We start from the raw sequence: 24,850 nt of genomic DNA, 5'->3' as shown, positions 1-24,850 counted from the left end.
AAGTTAGGATTAGATTGGGAGGATTGGGAGAGATTCAAGGATTTACCGTATATTATAGAGACGGTAAAGTTAATTAATCTCACTAAAATCCATGAAGAAGTCATCATAATCCAAAGTTTGGTGCATTGCCATTGTGTATTTAAGTGTGAATGATCACGATAGATGTAAATCAGTGGTATAGAAACCTATATCCGTTGGAATATTCAGTGATAATTCTAATGCAGATATTCAATAATGGTGTTTTTTTCACCATGTATTGAATTTCTCAATATTCTGTTGCATTACCACATTTGATAACTTCAAGCATTGTCATGAATCTTGCCCTGGATTCAGAACTGAGTGATTTCCGCTAGATGGGCCAGCTGCAAAGTCGAAATTGGCTATATTGTAAAAATGTATGAAAACAAAAATTTGCTTTTTTGGTCTTAATTTAAGGTTAGGGTTATCAGTGTGGTTAAGGTTAGGGTTCGATTTAAAATCGGATTTTATGACTGGTCATTTGCTGGCGCAGCCACAATCTGCAGAACTGCCTCCAGAACAAGATTCATGACGAAAAATGCTAACCTGCTAAATTCGCAGTCTTTTTGCATTGAATATAATCATTTCTTGTTAAGTGCTGAGTAAAATGTAGCCATTGGCCCATCATCATTGATACATTTAGATGCAGCCCACGCTCTTCTCCTCACTGACTCATTTCTGTCGAATGTCTCTCTTGGGTCCACCCTGCCTTTCCAGCAATGAACATTATTAAGGACCTTGAATTAACATGAATGTTTATTAGGTTTGATTAAGAATCAACAATAACATTTCTCATGACAGTGACCTCTGCTGGATATGCTCCTCATTATGATAGCATGATTAGTTCTGAGATGGACGACCAGTAAGCCATTAAGAGACTATCAGACAATTTTTTTTTTTTTTTTTTTTTTACCTTTATTTAACTAGGCAAGTCAGTTAAGAACAAATTCTTATTTTCAATGACGGCCTAGGAACAGTGGGTTAACTGCCTGTTCAGGGGCAGAACGACTTTTGAGTGCTGGAAATGTGGACACTGTATTTTTCTGAAGTGTGCTAGTTAACTAAAAGCTGTGTGTGTGCGCAGGGCGTTGGGCGACCCAAAAATCTGAGGGGGCACAAAGTACGTGAGGATGGCTGGGGGTGGGACGGAAGTTGCAGAATTTATCATTTTTTAAACACCTGAAACAGCCTTTTCCTGCAATCTAGAGTCATAATCATTATGCTTAATTCTATACTAAAATTGGTATATAAAAAATAAAAATAAATATGCTTCTCTGCATCTGTAAAAAAAAATGTGAGTCTTATTCAGTACATTTTGTGATTGTTTGCTTTTCTAAAGTCTACCAACCTTGCCAGCAGGCATGCCAGTTAAGATAGTTAGACAAGCTAGCTACTCTAACTTGATTGATATCCTGAAATGTCTTCTTGGTAGCTAGTTATGAGGTTGAGGGATTGGAAACCTATCTCGGCTAGCTAAAGCCAACTTCATAAAATTACTACAGATGTAGGAACTTCATCTGATCACCCTGTTGCAGGAGAACTTTCCTGCAATGCATGACATTTTAAAATGTGTAGTGTATATGAGGTTTAAAAAGTCTTCTGAAGTTTGTAATTTCCAATTTGAAATTACATTTGATTTTCCCTTACGAAAAATGTATCGAACCCTACAAAAATGTTAATTCATTATAATCCACATAATAATTCACATTTCCTATTCCCACAGGATTATTTTCCTGATTTAGCAAACTGGCTCAAATTAAGATCCTACATCTGTAGATGGCTAGTAGTATTACAGAAAAAAAAGTGTATTTATTTATTAACAGGACAAATCTGAGGGGGCACGTGCCCCTGTGCTTGCGTGCATGAGTAGCGTGACACACGTATTGAAAGAAAGGATTACCTCTAGTATGTGTAGTAAGGACATCAAGAGCCATCCAGTAAGCCCTGGCAGCCATGCTGTACTCCTCCCTCTGGAAGTGGAAGTTCCCACGCTCTCGTTTCTGGTTTGCGATGCGCATACGGTCCGAAATGGGGAGAATCAGAGGGTCGGGCTTCTCTCTGATGTCCAGGAGCTGCAGCTGGTAGAGTAAGGGGGCCCAGGCTGGAATATCTGTCTCCCTGCCAAAAACAAATACACACACATACACAAACCTTTAATCACACCCAGACTGGAGCAATAGGGATGGATAGCCTAAATATCTGCATCAACATCTCACTTTGATTGTGTGTAAATATGCTGGGTCAGTGCGTATGATATCACTCATGTTGTTGACATCACCAGAATGGTTGTCTGAAGTCATTCTCCATGTGCCAGTCATTTTCCAATACCACAACTAAGTTTTAAGTTGTTTCGGTTACATCTTGATTGATTGGACTGTATATTGATTGGTGACTTCACCTGCAATATGTATGAGAAGACAACCAATTTCTGCTATCTGATCGACAGGGAACTGTCACTGTGTTCTAAGCTAGATAGATAGCTAGTTAAAGCACCAGTCTAAAGTTTTTCTTTATTTTTACTATTTTACTATTCTACATTGTAGAATAATAGTGAAGACATCAAAACTATGAAATAACATATGGAATCATGTAGTAACCAAAAAAAGTGTTAAACATATCAAAATATATTTTAGATTCTTCAAAGTAGCCACCCTTTGCCTTGATGACAGCCTAGCTGATTGTGGAGGATAAGTCATCTGATGCTGCACTCCATCACTCTTTGTCTTGGTCAAATAGCCTGAAGATGTGTTGGGTCATTGTCCTGTTGAAAAACAAATGATGGTCACACTAAGCGCAAACCAGATGGGATGGTGTATCGCTGCAGAATGCTATGGTAGCCATGCTGGTTCAGTGTGCCTTGATTTCTAAATAAATCACAGACAGTGTAACCAGCAAAGCACCCTCACACCTCCTCCATGCTTCACGGTGGGAACCACACATGCAGAGATCATCCGTTCACCTACTCTGCGTCTCACAAAGACAGGGCGGTCGGAACCAAAAATCGTCAGGCCAAAGGACAGATTTCCACTGGTCTATTGCCCATTGCTCGTGTTTCTTGGCCCAAGCAAGTATCTTCTTCTTATTGCTGTCCTTTAGTAGTGGTTTCTTTGCGCAATTTGACCATGAAGGCCTGATTCACACAGTCTCCTCTGAACAGTTGATGTTGAGATGTGTCTATTTCTTGAACTCTGTGAAGCATTTATTTGGGCTTCAATTTCTGGGGCTGGTAACTGTAATGAACTTATCCTCTGCAGCAGAGGTAACCCTGGAATGAGTAGGTGTGTCCAAACTTTTTATTGGTACTGTGTGTGTATATATATACTGTCACGGCTCCTCCTCTGCAGTGCAGGGGGCGGTTCCTCCTGCAGGCAGAGGAGGGTCGTTAGTGATTGGAGCCACCTGGGCTCAGGGTATAAAGCTGTCACTAATCACTTTTTTCTCTCTCTCTCTCTGCTCCTCCAGGTATGCTCATGATTTGTTTGTTCCTTTGTAGTTTTGCATAGTTTTAACAGTCTCTTTAATTTTTTTATCAACAATATCAATCTGATAATGTTCAGCAATTTCAATTAACTGCTCCTTAGTACACAACTCTAAGGCTACCTCTGAAGGAGCTTGAACAAAACTACACAAAATGGAAGACATTTTCCTCAACCAATACAACTATTACAAATGCTCAAAAAAACACAACTCACCTGCTGTCAATCTGGGTTCAAGGACAGGAGCCACAACCCACTATCCTCCAAAACTACTAACTAACTGGCCCTGGTCTTCGTGCAGTCACATGTGGTGGGGTTTTATGCACACAAAACCAGTGGAGTGGAAAAGACAACCAGAAACTGGCGGCCCTCCCATAACCACGGAGGTGCTCCCGAGCCGATGTAGGGGAAAAGGGAAAGGGATGCTCTACCCACGTTCACTGCCACCTAAAACAAAATCACCACAAGCCTCCTATGGACACTTGCTGATATGCCTGAACAGGAGAGGACTCCCACCTGAACAAAACCCAGAAAAACCCAGTGAATTGCTTAGCTACCAAGCTAACTGAACCAAAAGAACACATGGCTCTCAACGCACTCTTCAACAAAATTGGCCCAACCAAAACATCCACTCAAACAAAAAAAATTGTCAATCTGAACTAAACTAACCCAAGTTAACTACTATCCCGGATGAGCCCCCACTTGTCACAAGCCGGCTCATAGCCTGTGACAAAAATGAGGGGACACGAACAGGTATAGGCCAATTTAAAAGTGTTCTTTATTATTAAACAAACTATTAACTTAAACCAAGAAAAAGGAATGAGGTGTGGATGTATCATAATGTAAGGTGTATGTAAAGTGCATGGGTGCTTGAATATGTGTGTGTGAACATGACTGAGTGAAAACTATGCAAAACTACAAAGGAACAAACAAATCATGAGCATACCTGGAGGAGCAGAGAGAGAGAGAGAAAAAAGTGATTAGTGACAGCTTTATACCCTGAGCCCAGGTGGCTCCAATCACTAACGACCCTCCTCTGCCTGCAGGAGGAACCGCCCCCTGCACTGCAGAGGAGGAGCCGTGACATATACTCCTCAAAAAAATAAAGGGAACACTAAAATAACACATCCTAGATCTGAATGAATGAAATATTCTTATTAAATACTTTTTTCTTTACATAGTTGAATGTGCTGACAACAAAATCACACAAAAATTATCAATGGAAATCAAATTTATCAACCCATGGAGGTCTGGATTTGGAGTCACACTCAAAATTTAAAGTGGAAAACCACACTACAGGCTGATCCAACTTTGATGTAATGTCCTTAAAACAAGTCAAAATGAGGCTCAGTAGTGTGTGTGGCCTCCCCGTGCCTGTATGACCTCCCTACAACGCCTGGGCATGCTCCTGATGAGGTGGCGGATGGTCTCCTGAGGGATCTCCTCCCAGACCTGGACTAAAGCATCCGCCAACTCATGGACAGTCTGTGGTACAACGTGGCGTTGGTGGATGGAGCGAGACATGATGTCCCAGATGTGCTCAATTGGATTCAGGTCTGGGGAACGGGCGGGCCAGTCCATAGCATCAATGCCTTCCTCTTGCAGGAACTGCTGACACACTCCAGCCACATGAGGTCTAGCATTGTCTTGCATTAGGAGGAACCTAGGGCCAACCGCACCAGCATATGGTCTCACAAGGGGTCTGAGGATCTCATCTCGGTACCTAATGGCAGTCAGGCTACCTCTGGCGAGCACATGGAGGGCTGTGCGCCCCCCCAAAGAAATGTCACCCCACACCATGACTGACCCACCGCCAAACCGGTCATGCTGGAGGATGTTGCAGGCAGCAGAACGTTCTCCACGACGTCTCCAGACTCTGTCACGTCTGTCACATGTGCTCAGTGTGAACCTGCTTTCATCTGTGAAGAGCACAGGGCGCCAGTGGCGAATTTGCCAATCTTGGTGTTCTCTGGCAAATGCCAAACGTCCTGCACGGTGTTGGGCTCTAAGCACAACCCCCACCTGTGGACATCGGGCCCTCATACCACCCTCATGGAGTCTGTTTCTGACCGTTTGAGCAGACACATGCACATTTGTGGCCTGCTGGAGGTCATTTTGCAGGGCTCTGGCAGTGCTCCTCCTGCTCCTACTTGCACAAAGGCGGAGGTAGCGGTCCTGCTGCTGGGTTGTTGCCCTCCTACGGCCTCCTCCACGTCTCCTGATGTACTGGCCTGTCTCCTGGTAGCGCCTCCATGCTCTGGACACTACGCTGACAGACACAGCAAACCTTCTTGCCACAGCTTGCATTGATGAGCTGCACTACCTGAGCCACTTGTGTGGGTTGTAGACTCCGTCTCATGCTACCACTAGAGTGAAAGCACCGCCAGCATTCAAAAGTGACCAAAACATCAGCCAGGAAGCATAGGAACTGAGAAGTGGTCTGTGGTCACCACCTGCAGAACCACTCCTTTATTGGGGGTGTCTTGCTAATTGCCTATAATTTCCACCTTTTGTCTATTCCATTTGCACAACAGCATGTGAAATTTATTGTCAATCAGTGTTGCTTCCTAAGTGGACAGTTTGATTTCACAGAAGTGTGATTGACTTGGAGTTACATTGTGTTGTTTAAGTGTTTCCCCTTATTTTTGAGCAGCATATATATACATATACACATTTGAAGTCAGAAGTTTACATACACCTTTATTTTAAGAATGTGAAATGTCAGAATAATAGTAGAGAGAATGATTTATTTCAGCTTTCATTTCTTTCATCACATTCCCAGTGGGTCAGAGGTTTACATACACTCAATTAGTATTTGGTAGCATTGCCTTTAAATTGTTTAACTTGGGTCAAACGTCTCGGGTAGCCTTCCACAAGCTTCCAACAATAAGTTGGGTGAATTTTGGCCCATTCTTCCTGACAGAGCTGGTGTAACTGAGTCAGGCTTTTAGGCCTCCTTGCTCGCACACACTTTTTCAGTTCGGCCCATACATTTTCTACAGGATTGAGGTCAGGGCTTTGTGATGGCCACACTAATACCTTGACTTTGTTGTCCTTAAGCCATTTTGCAACAACTTTAGAAGTATGCTTGGGGTCATTGCCCATTTGGAAGACCCATTTGCGACCAAGCTTTAACTTCCTGACTGATGTCTTGAGAGGTTGATAATTTTCCATCCTCATGATGCCATCTATTTTGTGAAGTGCACCAGTCCCTCCTGCAACAAAGCACCCACCCAACATGATGCTGCCACCCCTATGCTTCACGGTTGGGATGGTGTTCTTTGGCTTGCAAGCGTCCCCCTTTTTCCTCCAAAAATATGGACATTATGGCCAAACAGTTCTGATTTTGTTTTATCAGACCAGAGGACATTTCTCCAAAAAGTACGATCTTTGTTCCCATGTGCAGTTGCAAACCGTAGTCTGGCTTTTTTATGGCGGTTTTGGAGCAGTGGCTTTCTCCTTGCTGAGCGGCCTTTCAGGTTATGTCGATATAGGACTCGTTTTACTGTGGATATAGATACTCTTGTATCCGTTCTCTCCAGCATCTTCACAAGGTCCTTTGCTGTTGTTCTGGGATTGATTTGCACTTTTCGCACCAAAGTACGTTCATCTCTAGGAGACATAATGCGTCTCTATCCTGAGCGGTATGACGACTGCGTGTTCCCATGGTTTTAATACTTACGTACTATTGTTTGTACAGATGAACATGGTACCTTCAGGCGTTTGGAAATAGCTCCCAAGGATGAACCAGACTTTAAGTCGGAAGATAGTAACTCGGTAAAGAACTTCTCCCGTGGTGCCCCAAATTCCTAATGAGTTCATTGTTATATGATTAATTGAATCGAGTAATAATTCAACGTAGTAGGTAATTATTAAATAAATAGCAGTAATCACATTAATGATAGTCACATCATGACACTGGAGTGATGAATCATGCTTCGCCATCTGGCAGTCCGACGGACAAATCTGGGTTTGGCGAATGCCAGGAGAACACTACCTGCCACAATACATAGTGCCAAATGTACAGTTTAGCGGAGGAGGAATAATGGTCTGTTCACTTGGTTCCATTGAAGGAAAATCTTAACGCTGCAGCATACAATGACATTACAGACGATTCTGTGCTTCCAACTTTGTGGGAAGGCCCTTTCTTGTTTCAGTATGACAATGCCCCCATGCACAAAGCAAGGTCCATAAAGAAATGGTTTGTTGAATCCGTGTGGAAGAACTTGACTGGCCTGCAAAGAGCCCTGACCTCAACCCCATCAAACACCTTTGGGCTAAATTGGAACACCGACTGGGAGCCAGGCCTAATCGCCCAACATCAGTGCCAAACCTCACTAATGCTCTTGTGGCTGAATGGAAGCAAGTCCCCGCAGCAATTTTCCAATATCTAGTGGAAAGCCTTCCCAGAAGAGTGGAGGCTGTTATAGCAGCAAAGGGGGGACCAATTCCATATTAATGCCCATGATTTTGGAATGAGATGTTTGACAAGCAGGTGTCCACATACTTTTGGTCGTGTGTGTGTGTGTGTGTGTGTGTGTGTGTGTGTGTGTGTGTGTGTGTGTGTGTGTGTGTGTGTGTGTGTGTGTGTGTGTGTGTGTGTGTGTGTGTGTGTGTGTGTACAGTACGAGTCAAAAGTTTGGACACCTACTCATTCAAGGGTTTTTCTTTATTTTTACTGTTTTCTACATTGTAGAATAATATTGAAGACATCAAACTACTAAATAGCAAATATGGAATCCTGTAGTAACCAAAAAAAGTGTAAACAAATCTAAATATATTTTATATTTGAGATTCTTCAAAGTAACCACCCTTTGCCTTGATGACAGCTTTGCACATTCTTGGCATTCTCTCAACCAGCTCCATGAAGTAGTCACCTGGAATTCATTTCAATTAACAGGTGTGCCTTGTTAAAAGTGAATTTGAGAAATTTCTTTCCTTCTTAATGCATTTGAGACAATCAGTTGTGTTGTGACAAGGTATGGTTGGTATACGGAAGATAGCCCTATTTGGTAAAAGACCAAGTCCATATTATGGCAAGAACAGCTCAAATTTGCAAAGCGAAACGACAGTCCATCATTACTTTGAGCATGAAGGTCAGTCAATACGAAACATTATAAAACTTTGAACGTTTATTCAAGTGCAGTCGCAAAAATACTTCAAACGCTATGATGAAACTGGCTCTCATAGGACCACCACAGGAAAGGAAGACCTTTCCTGTGGAGAAAAGAGTTACCTATGCTGCAAAGGGTAAGTTCATTAGAGTTACCAGCCTCAGAAATTGCAGCCCAAATAAATGCTTCAGAGTTCAAGTAACAGACACATCTCAACATCAACTGTTCAGAAGAGACTGCGTGAATCAGGCCTTCATGGTCGAATTGCTGCAAAGAAACCACTACTAAAGGACACCAATAAGAAGAAGAGACTTGCTTGAGCCAAGAAACACGAGCAATGGGCAATAGACCAGTGGAGATCTGTCCTTTGGTCTGATGAGACCATCTTTGTGAGACGCAGAGTAGGTGAACGGATGATCTCTGCATGTGTGGTTCCCACCATGAAGCATGGAGGAGGAAGTGTGATGGTGTGGGGGTGCTTTGCTGGTTACACAGTCAGTGATTTATTTAGAATTCAAGGCACACTTAACCAGCACGGCTACCACAGCATTCTGCAGGGATACGCCATCCCATCTGGTTTGCGCTTTAGTAGGACTGTCATTTGTTTTTCAACAGGACAATGACCCAACACACCTCCAGACTGTGTAAGGGCTATTTGGCCAAGAAGGAGAGTGATGGAGTGTGGCATCAGATGACCTGGCTTACACAATCACCCAACCTCAACCCAATTGATGAGTTAGACTCTAGAGTAAAGTAGAGCAGCCAACAAGTGCTCATCATATGTGGGAACTCCTTCAAGACTGTTGGAAAAGCATTCCAGGTGAAGCTAGTTGAGAGAATGCCAAGAGTGCGCAAAGCTGTCAAGGCAAAGGGTGGCTACTTTTGAAGAATCAAAATATATTTAAAAAAATGGATTTGTTTAACACTTTTTTGGTTACTACATGATTCCATATTTGTTATTTCATAGTGTTGATGTATTCACTATTATTCTTTAATCTACAAAATAGTAAAAATAAAGAAAACCCCTTGAAGGAGTAGGTGTGTCCAAACTTTTGACTGGTACTGTATATATTCCTGTCGGTTCACACTTGACAGCTGTTCTCTCCCAGGGCAGTGTTACTACAGTGAATTAAAGTTTATTATCTAAGTCAACTCAAGCCCTAGGATTTGTGAACTTGGGAGGGTATTCAAATCCCTCCAAACTGGCAAGAAATGTAATCTGGTCCACCTGTTAGTTACACCTGTAATTTACTGATGCCTTCAGCTTACGCAAGAGTCACTCAAAAGGAAAGTTAAATTGGTTCTCCAGTTGATACCTGTGACCCCATAGCACACAATGGAGCGTGCATGACATGGGCTCACTTAATTGATTATGTTTAGCAGAGGGAGCAGTAGGTTGACTTGAATTCGGGAGTTGGGAGGAGAGCTCCACAATTCCCATACCATATGTCAACATCTAGATGGTATAGTGCACACCCCTTGCTTAATTATAGTGAAAGTGGTAAGCCCTGTCTTATTATCATCCCTCATTCAATATAAAGGCATAATTGGAAGGTGCATTTCTGATTTATAGGGTCTTAAGTATGTCACGGTCATATGCCAAAATAAAGTTGTAAAACTCAATTCACTTTAAAAGGAGAAAGAAAAAAGCTAATCGAATCATGTTAGAAATTCGGTTCTAGAAAGTAGAGATTTTAAATGAAGTCTGATACTGAAGTCCAGTTGTCATAGCAAGGTCTGGTACTGGTAGTTGTATTGCAAGGTGATAGCACTGTAGTGTGTCACATCATGAATTATTCAAATTGTTTGTGTCAATAACACAATTTGTCTGTCTAACATAATTAGCAAAGCACCAGTCTTTGGGCGCGTTCCTCTGCCCAGGCATTGCTGACGCATGCCAGATCTTACAATGCGTGAATAGGTATTTTAAGTTTCAGCTAACCACATCATTATGTTATAGCAATCGGTCAGTTGACGACACAGTCGATGACGTGGCACGCAACCATTGGTGATGCATGCAATGTCTGAGCAGGGGAGCAGTGCCTGTGTCAGCAGGTGGAATCGGGTTACCATTTCACCTCTCCTCCCAAGGGACTACATCCAGTGTTACATGATGCAGGAGCATGTAGCAGATGAGCTATGGCCTTGGAAACATGAGATGGATCCCTTGGGATCGGAGGAAGTAGGGGCATTCAAAGATGTTTAGGCTTTGGATGAGTAGACAAAAGAGGAAATAACTTTAGAAGTCAGACTCCACCATTAGTGATGGTGACTAGCTCGTAGAACAGGAATGGGTAACTCCAGTCCTCGGTGGCTGGAGTGGTGTTACACTTTTTCCCCATCCCTAGCCAACAGCTGATTAAACTAATTGCATTCTAAGCTATAGATCATGATTAGTTGATTATTGGAGTCAGATGTGTTAGCTGGGGCTGGGGGCAAAAGTGTGAGACCAATCAGGTCCCCAAGGATTGGAGGTGCCCATCCCTGTAGTAGAATAGTCATATTTAGCATATGTAGATGTGCAGGTAACTGCCAAAATAAAGGAAACACCTGAGTAAATGAGGGATACAAAGCATTGTAATGACCTGACTAGATCATAAAGGAACAATTGTCCAGATTGAGGATTGAGTTTACGAATTGACGGTTTATTAACCCACTTTACACAGGCTACTGTTTGGCCGTAGCACACGCCAAATAAATGAAAGATAACCACAAGCCAACCGTGACCTTCTCTTGTGAAGCCCAGACGTAAGAGAGAGAACAAAGGCTAAACCTGGTCTTAACTTCCAATGCTCCATCCCCCTGCCCAACCCCCCTCCACGCCACTCCGCCAACCGCCAGGATGCCCGGCATCAGAACATTCCAGGCATTCCCGTGATTGGCAGATAGCAGGTTGATTGGCATATCGGACCCAGCGAACACTGGGTACTGGCAAGTACAACACAACCACCTACTAGCCTAACACATAACACACAGATGTCTGTGCGGGTCGCTACAGTATATTAAAAGCAGATGCTTCCACACAGGTGTGGTTCCTGAGTTAATTAAGCGATTAACATCCCATCATGCTTAGGGTCATGTACAAAAATGCCCAGTTGCCCATTACTTTTGGCTACCGTGGCCAGAACAACAGATCTCAGTGACTTTGAAAGAGGGGTCTCAAAGGCATTATCAGGACAACGATAAATTTTGAGAAGTGTCTTGCATTTGTTAAAATGCCGCTTTGGGGTTATGGTTAGGGGAAATTAGTATTTTGAATAGATTAGTTATAATACCAATAAAACCTAGCGGTCAAACAGGGAAATGGTTCCAATCGTTTTTCCACCATTCATTTTTCCCATAGAGGATTTTAGAAACACGTAAAGTAAGGGCTGTGTTTCGTGTAGGCTTGCCCTGGCGAGCATACACGTTTTGTAAATCTCTGACCTATCAATATATTTCTTATTTTGTAATTTTTTTGCTTCAATTTATTTTAGTAAATACTTTTTTTCTTAAAACTGTATTGTTGGTTAAGGGCTTGTAAGTAATCATTACACTGTAACGTCTACACCTGTTGTATTTGGCACATGTGACAAACGATTAGATTTATTCACGTGTATTTACCCCCCAAAAATGAAATGCTAATGTGGCTATCATAAAGAACTACAAACGCCATAATAATCTGGATGAGACGGCTTAATCGAGGCAAATGTAAGAATCTTTGGATTAACTTTCTAATGTTGGCTAGTGAACCCTGAACAAATAAAAATGCAACAATTTCAAAGATTTTACTGAGTTACAGTTCATATAAGGAAATCAGTCAATTTCATGACTGGGAATACAGATGTGCATCTGTTGGTCACAGATACCTTTTAAAAAAGGTAGGGGTGTGGATCAGAAAACCAGTCAGTATCTGGTGTGACCCCCATTTGCTTCATGTAGCGCGACACATCACCTTCACATAGAGTTGATCAGGCTGTTGACTCTGGAATGTTGTCCCATTCCTTTTCAATGGCTGTGCGAAGTTGCTGGATATTTGCAGGAACTGGAACACGCTGTCGTACACGTCGATCCAGAGTATCCCAAACATGCTCAATGGGTGACATGTCTGGTAAGTATGCAGGCTATGGAAGAACTGCGACATTTTCAGCTTCCTGGAATTGTGTACAGATCCTTGCAACATGGGGCCGTGCAATATCATGCTGAAACATGAGGTGATGCCAGCGGATGAACGGCACAACAATGGGCCTCAGGATCTCGTATTTCTGTGCATTCAAATTGCCATCGATAAAATGCAATTGTGTTCATTGTCCGTAGCTTATGCCTGCCAATACCATAACCCCATTGCCACCTTGGTGCGCTCTGTTCACAATGTTGACATCAGCAAACCGCTTGTCCACACAACGCCATAAACGTTGTGAGGCCAGTTGGACATTCTGTTGGACATAAATTCTCTAAAATGACATTGGAAGAGGCTTATGGTAGAGAAAATGACATTAGATTATCTGGCATCAGCTCTCGTCTGACATTCCTGCAGTCAACATGCCAATTGCACGCTCCTTCAAAAATTTTGACATCTGTGGCATTGTGTTGTGACAAAATGGCACATTTATTGGCCTTTTATTGACCCCAGCACAAGGTGAACCTGTGTAATGATCATGCTGTTTAATCAGCTTCTTGATATGCCACACCTGTCAGGTGGCTGGATTATCTTGGCAATGGAGAAATGCTCACTGACAGGGTTGTTAACACATTTATGCACAACATTTGAGAGAAGTAAGATTTTTGTGCATATGGAACATTTCTGGGATCTTTTACTTCCGCTCATGAAACATGGGACCAGCACTTAGATGTTACGTTTATATTTTTGTTCAGTATTGTAATTAGTAAATAGGCTACTTTTCTTTAAATTGACAATTCTGTGAACTGTCTTGTGCAAGTTTTAAATTGACATAATACTTTTTAGCAAAGGTATCGGCTGGAGATGACGTGCAGGGATTTGTAGGTATGCATAATGTGTACTTTGATGCTAATTAGCATTTACGAATCTGAGTAAATAGATCCGACTATATTGATAAATCACCATGTCTGAGAGAGATTACATGATTTACACAGTTATCAAAAATGTCACGCCAGGGTGAGCCTATGGGAAAAATTAATGGTGGAAAAACGATAGGAACCATTTCCCTGTTTGACCTCTAGGTTTTATGGGTATTATGACAACTCCACTCTGGGGCTCTATGGGAATACATTTTTACTCTCCAAGAAGTCCTGAAAATCCATTTAAAAAAAGCTGTGTGTGGATTTGTCACCGGATCTCAACCCAATTGAACACTTATGGGAGATTCTGGAGTGGGGCCTGAGACTGTTTTTCCATCACCATGAACAAAACACCAAATGATAGAATTTCTCATGGAAGAATGGCATCGCTTCCCTCCAATAGAGTTCCAGACACTTATAGAATCTATGCCAAAGCGCATTGAAGCTGTTCTGGTGGCTCGTGGTGGCCTAACGCCCTATTAACCCACTTTGTTGGTGTTTCCTTTATTTTGGCAGTTACCTGTATAAATGCATTAACAGCCCTTCTACTGTATGTGAATCCACAGACCCTAGGCCCTTTCAGTAGTTATTAACCTATGGGACAAGACCCTTCTAAGAGTTAATTCCCCTTTCAGTGTCTTGGGCAGATATCCATAAGCACAGATGTGAGATGGAATTTGTGTTAATGATCTGCCTGTGGTTTTGAAACAAAAGTTAATTGTGCTATCTCAGTACTACTGGAAACCGTAATAAATGGCTATGTTGGGTGGGATATAATGGGTGTTTCTCAAAATGCATACTACGTGTTCCAAGCACGCAAATTGCAGTACGGGAGGGTCGGCGTATGAGTCCAAATCAAAGTATGTGAAACTGAGAACGGAGGGCATGTCTCGAATGCGTACTCCGTTTGTACATATTTTGAAGCATGCATTGACACAAGCTTCAAGGGAATATGATACAACCACGTAAAAAATGACACAAATTCTTGAAATCAATGTCAGACATTATTTGAGCTGAAGCGAGAGAAAATACACTGACTTCGCATGAAATGTTGCCTATTCACATCTCATATGTTGCCTGACTACAATATTTTATCTTGATATGTTAATAAATAAATTCTGTGTTCATTTTTGCATGGTTACCTGCCTACAATTCCCACTGTAGTGTGCGATGCTCACAAGCTCATAGTAAGTCAATTTATCTAACTAGTTAGCTACTACTGTTAGCTAGCCTTATAGCCACAAAGAACAGTCAGCTAGCTACCCACGAAGAATTGACAACTAACTTGGATAACATTGGTTTTAGGTCATTTTTGCCTCTTAAACTATATACCAGTCAGACGGAACATCTGTAAGAAAACCAAATTTTATGTAGATATAAAAACAACTGATGCAATATGAAAAAATGGGTGGAGGAGATTAATCATAATCAAACGAAAGGTTCTCAATTTGGGTTTAAGGGTGAATTTGTTTGTTCATTCAGAAGGTATTCAGACCCCTTAACTTTTCCACATTTTGTTATGTTACAGCCTTACTCTAACATTGATTCAATTGTTTCCCCCCCCTCATTAATCAACACAATATATGCCATAATGACAGAGCAAAAACAGGTTTAGACATTTTGCTAATGTATTTTTTTACTGAAATTACATTTACATAAGTATTCAGACACTTTTTACTCAGTACTTTATTGAAGCAGCTTTGGCACCAATTGCAGCCTCAAGTCTTCTTGGGTATGATGCTACAAGCTTGGCACACCTGTATTTGGGGAGTTTCTCCCATTCTTCTCTGCAGATCCTCTTAAGCTCTCAGGTTAAATGGGGAGCGTCACTGCACAGCTATTTTCAGGTCTCTCCAGAGATGCTCGATCGTGTTCAAGTCCGGGATCTGTCTGGGCCACTAAAGAACATTCAGAGACTTGTCCTGAAGCCACTCCTGTGTTGTCTTGGCTGTGTGCGTAGGGTCGTTGTCCTGTTGGAAGGTGAACCTTCGCCCCAGTCTGAAGTCCTGAGCACTCTGGAGCAGGTTATCATCAAGGATCTCTTTGTACTTTGCTCTGTTCATCTTTTCCCTCGATCCTGACTAGTCTCCAAGTCCATGCTGCTGAAAAACTTTCCCACAGCATGAGGCTGCCAACAATATGCTTCACCGTAGGGATGGTGCCAAGTTCCTCCAGACGTGACGCTTGGCATTCAGGCCAAAGTGTTAACTCTTGGTTTCATCAGACCAGAGAATCATGGTCTGAGTCCTTTAGGTGCCTTTTGCCCAACTCCAAGTGGACTGTAATGTGCCTTTTACTGAGTGGCTTGATTGATGGAGTGCTGCATAGATGGTTGTCCTTCTGGAAGATTCTCCCATCTCCACAGAGGAACTCTGACGCTCTGTCAGTGACCATCAGTATCTTGGTCATCTCTTACCAATGCCCTTCTCTCTCGATTGCTCAGTTTGGCTGGGCGGTCAGCTCTAGGAAGAGTCTTGGGGGTTCCAAACTTCTTCCATTTAAGAATGATGGAGGCCACTGTGTTCTTGAACTTTCAGTGCTGTAGAAATGTTTTGATACCCTTCCCCAGATCTGTGTATCAACACAATCCTGTCTCGGAGATCTACAGACAATTCCTTCGACCTCATGTTTTGGTTTTTCCTCTGACATGCACTGTCAACAATGGAACCTTACATAGACAGGTGTGTGCCTTTACAAATCCTCTCCAATCAATTGTATTTACCACAGGTGGACTCCAAGTTGTAGAAACATCTCAATGATCAATGGAAACAGGATGAACCTGAGCTCAATTTCGAGTCTCATAGGAAAGGGTCTGAATACTTATGTAAATTTTACAAAAACCTGTTTTCGCTTTGTCATTATGGGGTATTGTGTGTAGATTGATAAGGAAAAAAATGAAATCCATTTTAGAATAAAGCTGTACCGTAACACAATGTGGAAAGTCAAGAGCTCTGAATACTTTCCGAATGCACTGTATATTATGTATAAACTATCTAAATGCAAGAGATCGCCAAGTGCACAGTATTGTATTTTGGTGAAATGGAAGAGGAAAGACTAACGCTTGTGACCTCAAAGAAATTGAGAATTAAACTAATTTGATCCTCTATTGCCCTTTCTACCACGATATATGCTTGATCTTATTACAGAAAGCACACAAGATATACCCTGGCATTATGTGGGTGAGCGATGAAAAGAAACTTTTTTTTGTCTTGTGTATTTCCATTTGCGGAATATTTAGATAAAGCCTGGAATAAATGGGCTACCTATAATTCAATTATAAAAATTTGCTTCTGTGACAAATGACACTAATGAATACTCAAGGAGACAAAGATGTAGATTCACATGCAAGGTGCGGCAGATGTTTATTAAGCCTTTGCCGGAATCGTGTTCGCAGGCAATGGTCAAAAACAAACAACACCTCACAACCATACAAACAGAATTAACTGAACTAAATAGGGAGCTGATGAGACCAAGTGAGAAACGAACACAGGTGAAATGAAAGAACAAAAATGAAAGACACAAAGAAAAAGAACACAAGGTTGACAAAGAAAAGCAGAACCTTACAGGCACGTGTGTACAGTCGTGGCAAAATGTTTTGAGAATGACACAAATATTAATTTAGACAAAGTTTGCTGCTTCATTGTCTTTAGATATGTGTCAGATGTTACTATGGAACACTGAATTATAATTACAAGCATTTCATAAGTGTCAAAGGCTTTAATTGACAATTACATGAAGTTGATGCAAAGTCAATATTTGCAGTTTTGACCATTTTTCAAGACCTCTGCAATCCGCCCTGGCATGCTGTCAATTAACTTCTGTGCCACATCCTGACTGATGGCAGCCCATTCTTGCATAATCAATGCTTGGAGTTTGTCAGAATTTGTGGGGTTTTGTTTGTCCACCCGCCTCTTGAGGATTGACCACAAGTTCTCAATGGGTTTAAGGTCTGAGGAGTTTCCTGGCCATGGGCGCAAAATATTGATGTTTTGTTCTCCGAGCCACTTAGTTATCACTTTTGCCTTATGGCAAGGTGCTCCATCATGCTGGAAAAGGCATTGTTCGTCACCAAACTGTTCCTGGATGGTTGGGAGAAGTTGCTCTCGGAGGATGTGTTGGTACCATTCTTTATTCATGGCTGTGTTCTTAGGCAAAATTGTGAGTGAGCCCACTCCCTTGGCTGAGAAGCAACCCCACGCATGAATGGTCTCAGGATGCTTTACTTTTGGCATGACACAGGACTGATGGTAGCACTCACCTTGTCTTCTCCGTACAAGCTTTTTTCCGGATGCCCCAAACAATCGGAAAGGGGATTCATCAGAGAAAGTGACTTTACCCCAGTCCTCAGCAGTCCAATCCCTGTACCTTTTGCAGAATATCAGCCTGTCCCTGATGTTTTTCCTGGAGAGAAGTGGTTTCTTTGCTGCCCTTCTTGACACCAGGCCATCCTCAAAGTCTTCGCCTCACTGTGCGTGCAGATGCACTCACACCTGCCTGCTACCATCCCTGAGCAAGCTCTGTACTGGTGGTGCCCCAATCCCGCAGCTGAATCAACTTTAGGAGACGGTCCTGGCGCTTGCTGGACTTTCTTGGGCACCTTGAAGCCTTCACAACAATTGAACCGCTCTCCTTAAAGTTCTTGATGATCTGATAAATGGTTGATTTAGGTGCAATCTTACTAGCAGCAATATCCCTGCCTGTGAAGCCGTTTTTGTGCAAAGCAATGATGACGGCACGTGTTTCCTTGGAGGTAACCATGACTGACAGAGGAAGAACAATGATTCCAAGCACCACCCTCCTTTTGAAGCTTCCAGTCTGTTATTCGAACTCCATCAGCAGGACAGAGTGATCTCCAGCCTTGTCCTCGTCAACACTCACACCTGTGTTAACGAGAGAATCACTGACATGATGTCAGCTGGTCCTTTTTTGGCAGGGCTGAAATGCAGTTGAAATGTTTTTGGGGGATTCAGTTCATTTGCATGGCAAATAGGGACTTTGCAATTAATTGCAATTCATCTGTTCACTCTTCATAACATTCTGGAGTATATGCAAATTGCCATCATACAAACTGAGGCAGCAGACTTTGTGAAAATTTATATTTGTGTCATTCTCAACTTTTGACCACAACTGTATACAGTGAGGGAAAAAATTATTTGATACCCGGCTGATTTTGTACGTTTGCCCACTGACAAAGAAATTATCCATCTATAATTTTAATGGTAGGTTTATTTGAACTGTGAGAGACAGAATAACAACAACAAAAATCCAGAAAAACATGTCAAATTTGATGAATTGATTTGCATTTTAATGAGGGAAATAAGTATTTGTCCCCTCTGCAAAACATGACTTAGTACTTGGTGGCAAAACCCTTGTTGGCAATCAGACGTCAGACGTTTTTTGTAGTTGGCCACCAGGTTTGCACACATCTCAGGAGGGATTTTGTCCTACTCCTCTTTGCAGATCTTCTCCAATTTATTAAGGTTTCGAGGCTGACGTTTGGCAACTCGAACCTTCAGTTCCCTCCACAGATTTTCTATGGGATTAAGGTCTGGAGACTGGCTAGGCCACTCCAGGACCTTAATGTGCTTCTTCTTGAGCCACTCCTTTGTTGCCTTGGCCATGTGTTTTGGGTCATTATCACGCTGGAAAAGCCATCCACGACCCATTTTCAATGCCCTGGCTGAGGGAAGGAGGTTCTCACCCAAGATTTGACGGTACATGGCCCCGTCCATCGTCCCTTTGATGCGGTGAAGTTGTCCTGTCCCCTTAGCAGAAAAACACCCCCAAAGCATAATTTTTCCACCTCCATGTTTGACGGTGGGGATGGTATTCTTGAGGTCATAGGCAGCATTCCTCCTCCCCCAAACACGGCGCGTTGAGTTGATGCCAAAGAGCTCCATTTTGGTCTCATCTGACCACAACACTTTCACCCAGTTGTCCTATGAATCATTCAGATGTTCATTGGCAAACTTCAGACGGGCATGTATATGTGCTTTCTTGAGCGGAGGGACCTTGCGGGCGCTGCAGGATTTCAGTCCTTCACGGCGTAGTGTGTTACCAATTGTTTTCTTCGTGACTATGGCCCCAGCTGCCTTGAGATCATTGACAAGATCCTCCCGTGTAGTTCTGGGCTGATTTCTCACCGTTCTCATGATCATTGCAACTCCACGAGGTGAGATCTTGCATGGAGCCCCAGGCTGAGGGAGATTGACAGTTCTTTTGTGTTTCTTCCATTTGCAAATAATCGCACCAACTGTTGTCACCTTCTCACCAAGCTGCTTGGCGATGGTCTTGTAGCCCATTCCAGCCTTGTGTAGGTCTACAATCTTGTCCCTGACATCCTTGGGGAGCTCTTTGGTCTTGGCCATGGTGGAGAGTTTGGAATCTGATTGATTGATTGCTTCTGTGGACAGGTGTCTTTTATACAGGTAACAAACTGAGATTAGGAGCACTCCCTTTAAGAGTGTGATCCTAATCTCAGCTCGTTACCTGTATAAAAGACACCTGGGAGCCAGAAATCTTTCTGATTGAGAGGGGGGTCAAATACTTATTTTCCTCATTAAAATGCAAATTAATTTATAACATTTTTGACATGCGTTTTTCTGGATTTTTTTGTTGTTGTTATTCTGTCTCTCACTGTTCAAATAAAACTACCATTAAAATTATAGACTGATCATTTCTTTGTCAGTGGGCAAACATACAAAATCAGCAAGGGATCAAATACTTTTTTCCCTCACTGTATAGGCCTGTCTCACACATGAATCTTCTCTTTGTGCCAGACTGGGTTCAAATGCCTTCATTTTATTTTTTCTGAATTTATAATTATTGTTTGTATAAGCTTATTTACAATTTATTTTCACTGCAGAGAATACCTGGAAAAATAATTCTCACTTACTTATCACAGTAAATTATTGTAATGTTTGTTTGTGTCAATTAATCCCATGAGGGATCGGTTACCAATTGGTGATTTGACACACAAATAAAATGTAATTCATTGCAGCTAAACAGATGAATGAATGACAATGTTACGATTCACATCGTTATGAAGTAAAACATTTGCTTTGTGTAACTTGTTTCGTCTCTATAGCCAGGACAAGGGCAAGAAGGAAGGTTCAGTGGATGGGTAAGTCAATTGGGCAAACTAGCTAGCTAGCTGGCCACAATTAATTGTTAGCTCGCTACCCACGAAGAATTGACATATACTGTACCTTGCATAACATTAGTTTTAGGTCAGTTTTGCCTGTTTAACTAGCTAGCTGGCTGGCTAGATTACAACGATTCACATACTGTATATCTAGCGGATAATTTTGAAATAAAATGTTTGCTTGTGTATATCTTGTTTTGTCTGTTGTTGCCATTGTCCAGGCTGGAAGAAGGTTCAGTGAATGGGGAGATGCAGCATGAGGTAATACAGTAAGGGAGTGCGAGTGCTTTTCAAATGTAGTGTTTTATGCATTCTCTACACTCGTCCTCACAAGGACGTACTCAAGAGAACGTCCATGGAGAATATACTTGGAGCAAGAGTGTGGAGCACGGTTGTATGCATATTGAGAAACACCCATTGTATGTCCTCTTTGGAGCTTACTACAGAGGAAGTATCCTTTCATGATCTGCCATAAATCTGTCCATCACCTTTCTGTACAAGTCCTCACTGGCATTATAATTATTTATCTATGTGATAAACCAATGGAAATGTGAATAGTTGATTCATTTATAAAACAGCCCAACAACTGATGTCATTGCATTTCACCTTCATGAGTGACAGTTTTTTTCCCTTCTCATTCTGGTCACACATTCCATGTAAATCCATTGACCAGGATGGACAACAATTGCTGAGAATGTATAAATAGACAAACTAGAACAGTGATTTGATTCTCTTTGCCTTGGAGTTTTCTCTTTCTGCTCTTATCTCACTACATTTCACAATAGTCCAAAGGCTACATTATGAAACACTGGACTGTATTGAAGAAACAAATACAGCCTCTCACCAGCCAGTTTGACTAGCTAAGACAAGCAGATCACTGTGCAACAGGCGTCCAGTTAGTTAGGGTAAACTCACTGGTTGATTAATGCACCGGTGCTGTGTGCTCCTAAAACATAGCCACATCAATAGAATATGAACCACAGCTACTACCTATAGAGCCACACAGTGGAAGCTCCATTAATTGTTCCCATAGGGAATTTGAGAAACACTTCAAATATGGGCCATGTTTCGTGTAGACTTACCCTGACGTGGCATTTTGATAACCATGTAAATCTCTCTCGGACAGGATGACTTATCTCAATGTATTTACCCCCAAAGATATTTTGATGTAGATAACATTAGGTAGGCAATAACATAAGGTTGGATATTTGTAATCTGTTGTGCTACAAAGCTAGCTAGCTAACCGGCCATGTTAAGTCTATGGGAATGCCTATGGGAAGTGCCTTTTATGATGAGGGAGGACGATTTTGTTTTTCATGAGCATGGCCTTGTTTCTATTACAGCATATTGGATGACTGTCATTCATATTCCATTCACCCAGTTCAATGTAACATTGATAAGTTTAGGCTACTACATGATACTAGAATTTTCCCTACACCCATCATGGGGTTGCTAAACCCTAGCCTATGAATGAAAGTTTGCAACGCGGTTGTACACATGTCAAGAAACATTTGAAGTGACACATGGACAGAGAGTGAGACACATTCAATACTGCCTTGCACACTTTTGCCTCCATCTAGCTCATCTAGGGTGTAATCATTAGTCCAAAAGTTGCCAACTAGATTTTCTATTGGACAGATGCAGGTATCTTGCTTGGTTTCCCCAAAAAAATTCAACACCCCTAATCGCGTAAAACACAGTTCACTTTCATAGCAGTCACGTTGTATTCCTTCTCGCATCTGTACTCTCCTCTCACCTTGTCCCTCCATTTGTGGACTTCAAAGCACAACACATCTGTATGTGACCAGGCGAAAATACCTTTCCAAGCCAAACACTATCATAACCGCTACACACAGCCTACATCGTTGTCATCATATTAGCTAAAGTAACTTCATACTCAACATAGCTAATAGAACTAACGCTACAATCATGCTGTAACGTTAGTGTATAGCCAGTAAGCAGTTTAGCAGCAGTTACACAGGCGGGCCCCGGTGGCAATGAATTAGTAAAACCAAAAGCTTACCTTGACTTGGAAGAGCTCCAGTGTTGTCTTGGATAGTCATAGCCAGCTAGTTAACACAGCACCACTCTGAGTAGGCTCAACTTGCTAGCTGCATTTGTTAGCTCAGTGAAACTGTGAAAAAAATGTGTTTGTTCAAAACTGTTCAACTGTTTGCCTCTCCTTGAGTAAACTACTAACCACATTTTATGCACTGCAGTGCTAGCTAGTTGTTGCTTATGCTTTCAGTACAGAGAATGAATCTAGATCCTTTTATTGGGTGGACAACATTTCAGTTCATGCTGCAAGAGCTCTGATAGGTTGGAGGATGTACTCCGGAAGTTGTCATAATTACTGTGTAAGTCTATGGAAGGGGGTGAGAACCATGAGCCTCCTAGGTTTGTATTTAAGTCAATATACGCAGAGGAGGACAGAAGCTAGCATTCCTCCGGCTACACCATGCTACCTTACAGTGCTGTAGAGGCTACTGTAGAACTTCATTGCAAAACAATGTGTTTAAATCAATTATTTGGTGACGTGAATATATTTAGTATAGGTTTGTCTTAAAAGGATACCTTTTTAAACATTTAAAAATATATTTTTTTATGAGATTAACTGTAGATGGTCCTCTGAGGAGCCTCCACTAGGGAAAACAAACGTTTGAAATAGAAAAAAAAAATTCTCACCAGAAAATTATGATAACTTTCCAATTCTGTGCACGTTATTGTATAGGTTTGACAAATGTAATTTCTAACGACATCACCAGCTGTGTCAATGCGCCGGAAGTTGAAAGGCAAAATTGGCCACCCCCTTGTTGCCAGGCTACATAAAGTGGATTGTGTAGCCTACAGCTGAAAGCTGAAGTTCCATCAACATCACAAGTCTTTTTTCTTTCACCCCAAAATATGAACGGCTGTGAATTGCACCTACAGTTGAAGTCGACGTTTACATATAGTTAGGTTGGAGTCATTAACTCGTGTTTCAACCACTCCACAATTTTTTTGTTAAGCTATAGTTTTGGCAAGTCAGTTAGGACATCTACTTTGTGCATGATGCAAGTACTTTTTCCAACAATTGTTTACAGACAGATTATTTCACTTATAATTCACTGTATCACAATTCCAGTGGGTCAGAAGTTTACATACACTATGTTGACTGTGCCTTTAAACAGCTTGGAAAATTCCAGAAAGTGATGTCATTGCTTTAGAAGCTTTTGATAGACTAATTGACATAATTTGAGTCAATTGGAGGTGTACCTGTGGATGTATTTCAAGGCCTACCTTCGAACTCAGTGCCTCTTTGCTTGACATCATGGGAAAATCTAAAGAAATCAGCCAAGATCTCAGAAAAGAAATTGTAGACCTCCAAGTCTGGTTCATCCTTGGGAGCAATTTCCAAAAGCCTGAAGGTACCATGTTCATCTGTACAAACAATAGTACGCAAGTATAAACACCATGGAACCACGCAGCCGTCCTACCGCTCAGGAAGGAGACGCATTCTGTCCCCTAGAGATGAACGTACTTTGGTGTGAAAAGTGCAAATCAATCCCAGAACAACAGCAAAGGACCTTGTGAAGATGCTGGAGGAAATGGGTACAAACGTATCTATATCCACAGTAAAACGAGTCCTATACTGACATAACCTGAAAGGCCGCTCAGCAAGGAGAAAGCCACTTCTCCAAAACCGCCATAAAAAAGCCAGACTACGGTTTGCAAATGCACATGGGGACAAAGATCGTACTTTTTGGAGAAATGTCATCTGGTCTGATGAAACAAAAATAGAACTGTTAGGCCATAATGACCATTGTTATGTTTGGAGGAAAAAGTGGGAGGCTTGAAGCCGAAGAACACCATCCCAACCGTGAAGCACGGGGGTGGCAGCATCATATTGTGGGGGTGCTTTGCTGCAGGAGGGACTGGTGCACTTCACAAAATAGATTAACTCACGAGGAAGGAAAGGTATGTGGGTTTATTGAAGCAGCATCTCAAGACATCAGTCAGGAAGTTAAAGCTTGTGGGTCTTCCAAATGGAAAATGACCCCAAGCATACTTCCAAAGTTGTGGCAAAATGGCTTAAGGAC

General features: G+C 41.9%; 1 protein-coding gene across 3 annotated transcripts in view; it reads right to left on the bottom strand.

Moving 5' to 3' along the window:
* LOC129867025 (peptidyl-prolyl cis-trans isomerase FKBP8-like) overlaps window positions 1-24,850 on the bottom strand; it is a 56,110-nt gene that overhangs the window by 6,000 nt on the left and 25,260 nt on the right. For all 3 annotated transcript variants that reach the window (XM_055940130.1, XM_055940128.1, XM_055940127.1), the window contains one exon: window positions 1,919-2,136. In XM_055940130.1, coding sequence (XP_055796105.1) covers window positions 1,919-2,136 — 218 coding nt within the window. The remainder of the gene's footprint in view (window positions 1-1,918; window positions 2,137-24,850) is intronic.

This window comes from Salvelinus fontinalis, chromosome 12 (genome assembly GCF_029448725.1).
Source record: "Salvelinus fontinalis isolate EN_2023a chromosome 12, ASM2944872v1, whole genome shotgun sequence".
Taxonomy (NCBI): domain Eukaryota; kingdom Metazoa; phylum Chordata; class Actinopteri; order Salmoniformes; family Salmonidae; genus Salvelinus; species Salvelinus fontinalis.
Note: the sequence above shows the minus strand (reverse complement) of the source record. Positions and strands in the feature narration are given on the sequence as shown.